At 34.9% G+C, this 13,358-nt stretch overlaps 1 protein-coding gene across 4 annotated transcripts in view; it reads left to right on the forward strand.

The window, feature by feature from the left end:
* Nucleotides 1-13,358, forward strand: part of LOC126272167 (uncharacterized) — a 167,167-nt gene that overhangs the window by 759 nt on the left and 153,050 nt on the right. For 2 of the 4 annotated variants that reach the window (XM_049974807.1, XM_049974808.1), the window contains exon 2: nucleotides 11,410-11,753. In XM_049974807.1, coding sequence (XP_049830764.1) covers nucleotides 11,433-11,753 — 321 coding nt within the window. In that variant the 5' untranslated portion in view covers nucleotides 11,410-11,432. Of the gene's footprint in view, nucleotides 1-5; nucleotides 245-10,935; nucleotides 11,004-11,409; nucleotides 11,754-13,358 lie in introns of those variants that run through there. The other 2 variants (XM_049974803.1, XM_049974804.1) reach the window with 2 other exon arrangements.

Consider the following 13,358-nt stretch of genomic DNA (forward strand, 5'->3'; position numbering starts at 1 on the left):
GTAATGTCATTTACAAATTACAACATACTGTACGTAAAATTATAAAACTTAAACGTCGATATGAGATACCGGCTAAGAAACACTAAATACTTAAGTACCGGTGAACGAAGACACACACACACACACACACACACACACACATACAGAGAGAGAGAGCTGTCAGTGTTTGGAAAGAATTTGATGAGAAGATACACTATACCTCCATTCGCACGGAATTCAGGGAAAAACAGGACTCTTTGTTCTGGCAAGTAGATCGTAATTTGAAACTAACATCTTTTATTCTTCCGTTCTAAGGATTGTAAGGGTTTCGTTTAGTTTGTCAAGAAGCCCTATGGTACATCACATTGACTACATTCAGTCATTTTATATACGTCTTTTCATTTCCTTTGGCTACCGGTACTTATTAGTCATATTACACCCTGCTGTTGTGGTCCAGATTCAGGGAGTCAATATAATTTAACCCACTTTTGGCAACTACTAATAGTCCTGATAGTGTGTGTACTATTATAAAACCATGTGTGTATAGTGGTTGTAGTGGCTGGGAATGAGAAATCAATTAGTAGTGTAGCATTAGTCCTTTCCTTTATTAAATAACTTATTTGTAAAACAGTATTTTACACTAGGGGTAAACACAATGCAGTAGCACTGTTTTAAACAGAGCAGATTTATCCAACCTTCGTGATTCCTAAACAATTTCTGTCAAATGCCAGAATGGGTCCTACTATAAGGTCACTACTGACTCTGTCCCATCCTTCGGATATTAGACTTTTAGGTTTGGAAGAGCCTGGATATATGAATAGCATTATTTTTCTGAAATTGTAATACCAAGACATGTCTGATATTCTAGTTGAAGAGAACTGCAGATGAATAAAGCTGCTACAACAACAGCATCAACTACTATTACTACTGTGCTGCTGCTGCTACTACTACTACTACTACTACTACTACTACTACTACTACTGCTGCTGGTATAACAACATTAGTGCACTTGATACACTCAGTTTCACTTAATGGCAAAAAAATTATAATTGGAGATGAAACATTAGACCAACTGACCAAACCTTGGGCCCAGAATCGATTGACCTTTCTGGAGAATATCCAAGCATAACATATTAGGAGCTTTTGTGTACTTAATCTATGATGTAAGTCAGATTGAACATTCTGTTTCAGTGGGATGGGCATTTAAATTTTATGTCTTGTGTTTATCATTTTTGGCCATCAGGTGAAATGGTTTCAGCATGAATGGACATCCGTATGGGCCAGTGGTTTTTATGAGGAATTTTTAAGCAATTACCAATTGGTCTAATCGATCAGAAGATAATAAGTGTTTGGTCACAGCGAGAGAGATACAATTTATCAATCTGATGAAGACTGACTGAGGGTATTTATGTCTAGTGCATCAAGTGAAGGCTGAAGAGCTGGCGTGTAGTAGTTCAATAAATAATACACTATTAAGCTACAAAAATACCATTTTACTATAAACACTACATTTACAACCTTGAAACTAGGTAGAAAAAAATATATACATGTTTTGCAATATAGGCTGCTGGAAGATGGGGGATGCTTTAAACAGCTTGTATATATTTATTACTCCGGCCCGCGAGTTCTTTTGGGTGCACTTTAAGACAAATTTCCTTGACATAGGTTTAAGTAGTACAAATACATGTGTGCAATAGCCACAGAAAGAAATATGCTGAAATTGTCCTACTGTTACCTTGTGGATGGGTCACTGCTGTAAAAGCAGCATTTTTATCTTCACATGTTAGGGGAAAAATGATTGCCATAAATTTAAGAATTAAATGTTTGTTTAAATTATGGATAGGCTTATGCATTTTGGTTCATCATTTTACATGCAATAGATAGATCGTGAGTTTTAGTTCAGCAGCAGTTCCAATGAAAACCTTTGGTAATCTTTATATAAATGTTAGACTTCAAAGATTCCTCATCCATCCCTTGACCTCAGAGTGGGGATATTTGGAATATGAACCTTTGTATTTTTGTGTATATAGTTTCACCTTATTTATCAGTGGGCCGTCTGTTGTCTGTATTGTATTGTATTATTTCCTTGATCCTCTTCATCATGTTTGTACATACATACAAACTGTCAGTATTCTGAAAAGATGAGGTGAGACAATATAAATTAGTGTGATGATTATAAATTGTGTATCTGTTACAAATATACAGGAGTCTACATACAAAAGGCTGTAAGCAAATTACACACACACCGTTAACTTAGTTTCATCAGTTCAAATTGTGATTAAATAATAGAAAAGATACATGCCTGGATATTTTTCATAAGAACACAAAAAAGCAATACGATATTTATCTCATTGTGTGATCATAGTTTATATCATCATTTTTGCTCAAAAACCACAAACGTACACAACATTGTCAACTGCTTATGAATTTACGACAATTAATCGAGTTAAGAAGATGTTTAGAGTTGTTGCAGTATCTTTGTGACCATTGTTTATAGGCTGAAGCTTATTGTGTAAAAGACAGAAATTTAAAAATTAATAGATATTTACAATTTATACAACATTGTGATGAAAATATGTTGTATAATATTCTGCTTCTATATGCCAACAAATCTTTATTTGTGCTGTAAGAACATTTACTGATGAAATACACAGTTGTGTACAGATCTTCAAATTTTATAATCTGTTCCACTGTTTCATGCTTAACACAATCTATGCAAATTTTCTGCTATTGCTGTTTATTACAATAATAATGTACACATTTAGGTTTTAATCTGCTAGGTACTCAGCTACACCATAATAACAGTCCTGCGGTAGTTATGTATGAACAACTGTTTGAAATGCTGAAATATTTTTGATCATTTTGCTGCCACAAGGTTGTTTATGGTAGAGCATGTTTCCTGGTTGAATGGTCCATTTTTCTTCAGCGTTTATTTGAATTTTGGAAATGTATATCCTGGTTTCTTCTTGTGTTATTGAGTGAATACCTTGGTTTTTAACTAACAGCTGGTTATTATCATCTAAAATTTCCTAATAAAAAAATTTACTTACAAAACATAGTAACAAGGCAATGAAAGGACTTGAAGTTTTGTGAATAAAGGCTTGCACAAGTTTCTAGAGCTGCAATTTCCACGACTCACACAAACCTCTCTCTCTTTTGGGCTGTGAAACAACTTTTGCTAACAATTGAGATTAACCTGAGGATTATGCTACATCACAGTAGAGATTCTGCTCTGGCAAAATACACATTATTTTTATTTTTTGCTTTAATTTGAAACTTGGAGGAATTGTCATGCACTAGCAGATGATGTCCAGTCTTTTAGTTGCATATTTTATATGTTGGATCCATCTCAGATCCTTCTGGATCCATAATCCAAGAAACTCTGTAGCATTTACATTTTCCAAGTTTCTAGTGAATAACTTTAGGTGCTAGCAGAGAGTTATTCTGTATGGTGTCTAGAGTCATAGTAACTGTTTCTTGGATATTTATTATCAGACTTTTGCAGGAAACCAGTTTGCAACATCTTAAGTGCGTTTTTTAATTTCATTATACAACTTTTTTCAGTCATTTCTTTGACTAACACTTTTGTGTTATTGGCAAATTTAATATATTTGTAATGGACGCTAGTTGGTTTCAGGTTATTTACACAGGGCAAAAACAAAATTGGTCCCAGAATGGAGCCTTGTGGTACACTGCACTTATTACATAGTTTTTCTGAGTGATAAGTCTTCAAGGTTTTTCCTTCTTGGAATGGAAGTTCAACTATTTGTTCTCTATTCTGCAGGTAACTTTGTAAGCAAGATGTTGTGACTTATGACATCAGATGCATTTGAAATGCCTAAAAAAATTCAGAAATGTGCTCTTTGTTGTCAATTACATTTAAAGCTTGATTCAGGAATGCAAAGATGGTAGTCTCAGTAGATATTGATTTACAAAAACCATGCTGATAATTGAGACATAGCTATTTTTTTCTTTAAAGGTTATTTATCTCTAATAGCAAATTTTCTCCATTGTTTTGGAAAACCCAGATAGGAGTGATATAGGCATGTAGGTGGAGACATATGTTTTAATCACTTTTTTATAGAGAGGCTTTACTTTGGTTGTTTCCAGTTCTTTTATGCATCATCTGTGAGTGAACAGTTGCAGATGTTGACTAGAGGCTCGATTATGAAGGGGGCATATTTCTTTATAATAGTCAGTTATAATGTCTATACCAAAGGTGTGGTTTGATTTGAGTTTCTTAATGGTATCTGGCATTTCTTTCACACTAGTCAAGTGTAGAAAGAGAGTCTTGATTTGAAATACATCTGAACTGATTCACTACTGCACACTGTGAGTTTTGTTGAATGAGGTATCCTGCTACCTGTGTGAAGTATGATTGAAATTGATTTGCAATTTTTTTAGGGTCTAGGTTTTTGAGAAGTTAATATTTTGAAATTTTGGATGTTCTGCTCCTGTCTCCGTTCTTACAAAATTCCACATACCTTTAATTTTATTTTCAGAGTTTTTATGTTTCTGTCATTTGCTATTGTTTATACCTGTTGTATGATCCTACTGTAGATTTTCTTATAGATTTTGAAATACATGTCAAACTTTGCATGTGTGTTCTGTTTGGACATATTTTGTAGTAAGCTTTTTTTTGTTTTACAGATATTTGTATTCCAGTGGCAATAAAGTTATTATTTTTACATTTCCTTTTTGTATTTTCTTCTTTATAAGGGGAAACAGAAATCAAAGTAATAACTAAAGTTGCTGATGAAGCTGTCAAATTTGTAATCAATATTTGAACATTTATGTATTTCTACCCAATTTTCTCTGCTCAAGCTGTGGTGAAACTTATTTATATTCTCAGCACTGTAGCACCTACTGGTGTTTATTAAGTAGTTTCTTGAGTTAAGTTGATTTTTTGAGTAAAGAGTAAGTTTTTGTGTTACGTGGTCCACAAAGCCTCCGTCCAGTGTCTTGGTTAAATAGTTCATTTGCACATAAATGAATATCTGGTCAGTTGTACACTGGGCGAGTCTAATGATGCACTTTCCTGCAAGTATGAATGGAATTTTTCAAGACAACACTGTGCCTATCCATTTTACACACCCTGTGCAGTATTTTGAAGAAGAAGAAGAAAAAGAAACAGCAAAGATACTTGTAATTTTGAATGATCCCCTGAATTACCAGATCTCACTTTTTTTGAGATCTTGTGGAAAATTAGTGAATGACCCATCCCTCATTATATTCCTCATCATTGTACAGAAAATGAAGGCCATATTAAATATAGTCTGGCTATCAACTTTAGAAGACTTCCGTTGACATTTACTAAGACTGATTTCTGTGCAATGAACTGCAAAATAATATATATTCAATATTCCCTTTTATGCCTGTTTTGAACAGGTTCCTCACACTTGAGCACTCATCTAGGATGAGTTGCACAAGTGATTTGTATGCAATCTCTTTTGTAGACTGATTGAATTTCTCCAGTATTCTACCAATAAAATCAAGTCAACCATCTGATATACCCATGACTGAGCCTGTGAGCTCATTCTATTTCATATCCCTACATAGTTTTACCCCCAGGTATTTGTGTAAGGTAATCGATTCCAACTAACTCAGACTCACTGACATTATAGTCATAGGATATTAATTTTTTTCAATTTGTGAAGTGCACAGTTTTACATTTCTGAACATTTAAAGTAATTTGCCAATTTTTGCACCACTTTGAAATCTTATCAAGATCTGACTGATTATTATTTGTACAGCTTCTTTCAGACAGTACTTCATTCAAGATTAGTGCATCATTTGCAAAAAGTCTGAGGTTACTGTTAATATTGTTCGTGACATCACTAATGCAACCTGCCCAGGGGCACACCCAAAGTTACTTCAACTTCTGTTAATGGCTCTCCACCCAAGATCATTTGCTGCATTCTTCCTACCAAAAAAATCCTCAATCCAGTCATAAAATTCACCTGATTCTCCATATGACTACACTTTTAATAATAAGCTTAGATGTGGTACTGAGTGAAATGCTTTTCAAAAATCAAAAAATACTGTTTCTACCTAACTGCCTTGATCCAAAGCTTGCAGTACTGTATGTCACACGAGAAAAGTGCAAGCTGTGTTTCACATGATCAATGTTTTTGAAATCCATACTGGCTTTCATGGAGGAGATCATTCTGTTCGAGATGTCTCGCTTTGTTTGAGCTCAGAATATGTTACAAAATTTTACAACAAACCAATGTCAAGGATACTGGACAGTAGTTTTGTGAAACACTCCTATTACCCCTCCTGTAAATGCGTGTGAACTATGCTTTATTTGAGCTTCTGGGCTTGGGCTTTTGTTCAAGGGATCTGAGATAGATTATAGTTATAAGAGGGGCTAACTCAACCACAAACTCAGTATAAATCTGACAAGGATTCCATTGAGCCCTGGAGCTTATTTCAGTTTTAATGATTTCAGCTTTTCTCAAAGCCACTGACCCTAACACTTATTTCACTCATCTTTTCAATGGTACGAGGATTAAATTAGGGTGCTTCTCTTTGTTTTCTTGTGCAAAGGAACATTCAAAACTGGAGTTGGGCATTTATATGTTTGCTTTTATGTCTTCAAAAATAATTCCTATCTCATCTGTGAGAGGTTGGATGTTAACTTTGGTGCCACAATCAGCCCTTACATCCAACCAGAATTTCTTTGGGTTTTTATGAAAGAACATTTGACAGAATTCTGCTATAGTAATCATTGGTGGCTTCACACATTATTCTTTAGACAGCCAAATGAATTTCATTTAGCATCCCTCTGTTATAGCCCAATGCTTTGTTTTATGCATATTATACAGTTGTGTCTGCATTTTCTTTTTTTTAGAAGTCTCTTTACACTGACTGTTCTGCTGGATGTATATCTACCCAGTGCATGACCAACTATTCTTTTAAACTTGGTCCATAGTTCCTCTATGTACGTCTGTCCTGTACTAGAAGTTTGCTCATTGACATATGACACTATTGTTCTTTATCTAGTTTATTGCACATATACATCTTCATACTTGTTTTAGTTCTTGTTTGTCCTTTGATAATCTTTTTGCCACAACTGCCTCATGGTCATTGGTACCACCGATACAATGTAGAATCCTTAAAGAGATTACATCTATGTGTTACCAATACATCTAATACATTTCCATCATGAGTGGGGTTCTGAACTTTCTGTTCTAAGTAGTTTTCAGAGAAGGTGTTTAATAATGTTTCACACCATCTTCTTATGCCTGCCACTAACAGAACTTTAATTTTCCAAATTACTTTTTGGATGATAAAGTCTCCACAGATTATTACAATACGATTGAGGAACTTATGTATAAGTGAAGTTAGGTTTCCTCTAAAGTTTTCAGTTACATCAGGAGGCAAGTTTGGTGGCTGATAGAAGTATCCTATTAGAATTTTATGCCCATCACTGATACTGAGCTGTGACCAAACAATCTCACATGTAATTTCAATTTCTGTCTTGGAGGACTTGCGTTTTTTGTGTATTGCGATAAATACATCATCTCCATTTCGCATTAGTCTGTCCTTTTGATATACAGTTATGTTTTCCCCAAAAATCTTACTATCAACTTCAGGTTTTACCTAGGTTTCTCTGTCAAGTATTATGTGAGTTTCGCTGTTTTCAGGAGCACTTCGAATGCTGATGTTTTGTTGTGAATGCTTTGACAGGTAATTACTAGGATTTTAATACTCTTGCTTGTGTGTGTGTGTGCATGTGTGTGTGTGTGTGTGTGTGTGTGTGTGTGTGTGTGTGTGTGTGTGTGTTCCTTTGGATCTTTATTCTGGGTCTCCTACAGTCATTATCTGGACTGGAGGAAGAGTCACCCGGCACACATTCAGCTATCTGGGTATCAGCCTCAGATGTGTAGTGCACACTTGATCCATTTATGGGGGTCCTACAGCTCTCAACACTGTAGCACAAGTCCAGGAAGCCACAGCCTAGCTTGTCATAGAACATGCGAAGGCTCTAATTCCATCCTGCTACTTATCTCAGAGTCAGGGGGCCATGATCAGTTCTGTGGCAAGACTGCAAATTATGAGGTTAGTTGGAACTCTGTGTGCAAGGCTGGTCTTCTCAACCTTCTCTGCCAGTCGCTGGAATGATCCAAGAATGACCTGAAAGCCCAGAGAACAGGTACTGTTTGTTCTGTCATGTGCAACAATTTGCAGTTCGTTTCACTCTGTTCCCTCAATGGAAAAGCCTCTTCAGCATGTTGAATGAGACCCCAAAGCATACACATTAAGTGCACCTGGTGTTCCTTCCTGTTCCTTATTGCCGTCTCCCTAAGGGATACCATTATTTGCCATATGTTTGAAGTGCCAATGATTAATATATCTGTACCCTTAGCATTTGCCTCCTCTTTACACAGGGCAAAGCTGGTTTCCCAATGGGTAAATTGAGTTTCACTGGCTCAGTTTAAGTGGAAGACAGCACCTCAGATCTGTTGATTAATCCATATCTACATGAGTACAGGATGGCTTTACCTACCACTGACATGCCACTTTGCAATCAAATGGATAAGCTGTGACAGATCCAGTACTTCATGTAGAGGAGACAGGATTCACAGGAAAGGACAGTTTTTGATATACCTTTAGTAGCAGCTGCTGCCAATCGTTTGACAGTAGTTAATTTGATTTCCAGCTACTTATGAACATCAACTAACTCATCCCACATCTGAAAACAGCATTCAAAGCAGAGATGCATTGTGGCTGGTGCAGTTTTTTACAGAACAGGAAAGAAATAACTTTAAACTAACCCTCCTGATTATCTTTTACTTTGTTGAGCTACGTCCCTTTAAGAAGCAAAGCAATTAATACACAAAATGAGATCTCTATTGAGTTAACAGAAAAGCCTGTGGCAAAAATTACTAGGTTGTCAAGACTTTTTGAGGTTATAGTTGCTAAATCGAAAATAGTGTTAACTTACAGTAAATGTAGTGTTGGTAGTGAAGCTAGGTTCAACCATCTCTGCATTAGATCGTGAATTTGAATGTCCCAAATAAACCTTCCAACTACCTGAAGTCACATGAATTCAAAATATACATTATTTCATCATCCTGTGATGTTCATATCGGTACTGTTTTAGAAACTGTGTGCACTGGATTTCCCCTCAGTTGATCACCACTCTGTTTTCTATATTGTAAGCCATATACCGGTGTTCTGCTCTGCTACACTATTTGTTAAATAATTCACATTGCACTCCACGTCTTTCACAGTGACATTTGTGTAGAGAACTCAGCATGGAAGCAAACCTGAAACACATTTATCAAGTTTTTCCCAGAAATGTGGATGATCATTAAATTGTGCACTACCTTACGCAAATAATGAAATGAATGGAGGGAGGAAATGGATGTGTAATTAGAGATTGTTTGTTTATGCCTGTTTTTCATTGATAGTAGTTGAAAATTGTAATTTCTTTATGTAACGTAGTCAATGACTTTGATGACCTTTCATGCCCCAAGGAAGACAAATAACTCTTATTATGTTCCATAGAATTGATAGATATCCATTCAGAATATTTTTCTAGTTGGACTACACTAATAATTAAAAGTTCAACATGACTTTATGTTTACATTCTGACTAAGTAGCTGACATCTATTTATTTTTATTTATTTATTTACTTTTGTGTTCCATTGATCCTTGATGCAAGTGTGTCACTAGGATGTAGAATGTGTCACATTATAACAGAATAATCAATTTAAATGGTCTTAAGGCTTACAAACTAGATCATATATAAACAGATACATGAGGTTCAAGTGTTAAAAGAACAACCCAGATTATAGTAGTAATAATGATTACACAAACAAATGATAAGTCTTACATTCTGATACATATAAAAAGCATTCTGTCATCAGCTGACATACCAGTGCTACATAGTCAGTTCTTATAGGAATAAATGATTATTATTTATTCTAGAGAAGCTGCACGGTAATCAATGGTATCTGTTCTTTCGAGAACAGTTACTATATTGTAGGAATACTCAAAATTAAACACATTGTCCAAATTGTTACACACTATCAAAAACTTCCTGTAAAGAATAGAAAGAACTTTTCAAAAGACAAAGTTTCAGCTGTTTTGTGAATTTAGTCATATCCCCAATGGCTGATTTAACATAAAATGGAAGTTTATTGTACACTTTAATGCTTGAATAATGTACTCCTTTCTGTACCATGCTGAGACTTTTTATATCTTTATGAAGATCATGTTTACTTCTTGTATCATGATCACGTATTCACAATTCGTTTTGTAAATTGTATGATCATGGTTCACAAAGAACATTGGTGAAAAAATGTTCTGAGATGGCATGGTGAGGACCCCGAGCTGTTTGAATAAGTTTCTGTGAGAGCATCTGGGGTGCACTCTAGTCATAATACTGGTGACTTTTCTGTGCAATAAAGGCTTTGTTTGCTCATGACTGGTTACCCCAAAATATGATGCCATATGTCATAGGTGAATGGAAATATCCTAGGTATACAGCTTTAAATGTTGTTTCCAAATCACAAACAAATGAAATTGAGCGAATGGCAAATGATGCTGAATTCAATCTTTTACATGGATCATTGATGTCAACTGACCAGTTTAGATTGTTTTATATTATTGAAATCATTGAAAGTTGAAATTGTTACTGGTGAAATTACATCAAAATATTGTTAAATCCAGCATGTGTCCAGAGAAATTGTCATGTTTGGAAGTAGAGCAAGAAAATATTCAAAATAGGTATTTTTAATCAGACACTATTAATTTTAGGTTGACAGTAAACATTAAAAATTTGAAATAGAAAATAGCACAATTCAGAAAATCATAAACATATAAAAATATTCTGCATATTTTAATTATTCATCAGAGCATTGTTACTGGGATCTGTAGCATTTCGAAGAAGTATATGAGGTTATATACTGGAAAATAATGAGAAACAATATAAACCTTTTGGAGAATGACAAGTTATGATGAAAATATCTGTTATTCCATGTAACTGTAAAGTTGGAGGATGGAAAGGTTGCGTAAGTAATTTCAAAATGTCTCTGTGTTTTCAGTGAGCTTTTATCATTACAGAATTGAAATTGTATCACTAACTTTTGAAATTAAATGGCATGTCTTTGGCAGGGTAATGCAGTTTCCTATCATTAAAGCTACAAATGAACAATGATCACATGCACTCTTAAGTTTATAATTATGTAATGTTAATGAGCTGAAATATTGAGGTACAGAAGAGCTACCATTTATTTGACTAATGAGTGAAAACTAAGTCTTCAATTGTATCACAACACTTATCATTTTTTCAGACACGTAAAAATAGTAAAAAGTAAATGGTTAATTTTCAGTCACTCACTATATTTGCAGAAGATCTAAAGAATATATTAAATGTATTGCTGGCATGATGTTACCTGAAGATGCTCTTAATTACAGGTGCTGCAGTTAAACACAAAACAATGTCTGAAGTCATTGGAACAGAAGCAGAGTTACTGAAAATTTCACCCATGTTACAAGAACAAATTCTTACTGATGTGTTGAAAGATGTGAGTGGGCAGTCAGATGTAGCACTTAGGAGCTACACATTGTCTCCATTAGGTGATCAGGGAGAGTGCTACATGAGTGACATTAGACGAATACGAATTGAAGGCACGTCAGGTAATGGCTCAAAATCACATACTGTAACAGTTGTTGTCAAAGCTCTACCATCAAATATTTGCCACAAAAAATCTTTTAGATTGGCAGAATTCTACAGAAATGAAGTACACTTCTACAAAGAGGTAAGAAAAACTCAGAAAGCATAAACATTCAGATTGTTATTTACTTTCATCATTGTGTCCAATTAACAGCAAAAATTATCAAGTATAATTTGAAAAAAAAAGAATTGTATACTTGATAAATTCACTGTTAATTGATCTAAGTACTCACTCTCACACAGAGTGGCAACTTCCCAGGAACAATATGCTTATTGTTGTATTATCAGCCTATTGTGCTGTGGTGTTAATGATTCTGACAGTTGAGGCTTAGATACATGACTAAAAAGATAGGGTAATATTTGTGTGACAAAAAGAGTATGAAATCGATTTTTAAATCCAAAATATTACTGTAGACATGACGTGGTCACAATACATTCTTCATGTAAGTTTATTCTTTCTTAACAGTATTTTTTTTATACAAAGTTTTATTTTTATTCTGTATAGTGTTGAATAACAAGAAGATGCTACACTACTGTCATATTTATTTAGCTCAACAAGAAATATGTTATATCAACTACATTGCTTGGTGCTTAACAAAGATCTTAATTTTCATAAAGCAAATAGCTGATGGAGATCACGATGATGAGAATTTCAAAACTGAAACTGAACACATCAATTTTGTGGAAAGCAGTCTTCAATTCCACATATTTAATCACACATTAAAGGAAGAGAAAGAAATGCCAAGTCAGGTAATTGGTGCAGTAGGTAGTGGCTCTGTACAGAAGCGCTACCATTTATTTGACTAATGAGTGAAAACAAATAGATTTGAAAACGAAAAAGTCAGTTTTTCAAGTATCGGATGGCCATGACACTGGTCTTGTGTAGCTGTATAATAATGAGGTCACACCACTTACATCCACCATGAATGACAATGACGATACAGATGAGTGGATCAAATAGTCAAAATCATAATACTAACAAAAGGACAGTTGGATTGAATGTGTTGTTTGCAGCTTCACCCAGTCAAAATCATGTTTCTAGTGTTGTTCTGCACTCTTTTGGACACAACAGCAGGATATGGTCATGAGATATAATCTTCCTAGTAACATATTTGAGAAATTCGCCATACCCCCCCCCCCCCCCCAAGAAATCACATCTCTTTGAAACAGTTAAGGTGTGAATATTTTCTGTTGGTGTTCCAGACAGTCTTTAACATGTCATGTGTACCAAACAAATGAAGCCAGAGTGAACTACTTTCAAGGGGAAGAAAAGTGGAAGGTATGTGGCAGCAGAAATTCCAGAAAGATCATCATCATCGACTGCTGGATTCGTTGGAACATCTGATATCCAATGTCTGGCTACATATACTATCCAAATACATTTCATTTTTACTGCAGTCGTAATTATGTCTTCCATTCTGTTCTGTTCTCTCATACATTTGTTGTGCTTCCTAATAATTTCCACTAAGTGTTTCTCCATTGCTAGCTGAGCAACTCTCAGTTGCTGAATTGTTTTTACAATAAAAATATGTCTTTCACTGTCTGCTTGTGGTGTCCATCCAGCCATTGCTTTCAAATTTCCTAAATACAAAAACTCATCAGTTGGTCTTATGACTATACTGTTAGTTTTTACTGTTTTATACTTTTGCATCTACACTCCATAATCCAACTTACAGTGTGTGGTGGAGGG

Source organism: Schistocerca gregaria, chromosome 5, assembly GCF_023897955.1.
Source record: "Schistocerca gregaria isolate iqSchGreg1 chromosome 5, iqSchGreg1.2, whole genome shotgun sequence".
NCBI lineage: Eukaryota > Metazoa > Arthropoda > Insecta > Orthoptera > Acrididae > Schistocerca > Schistocerca gregaria.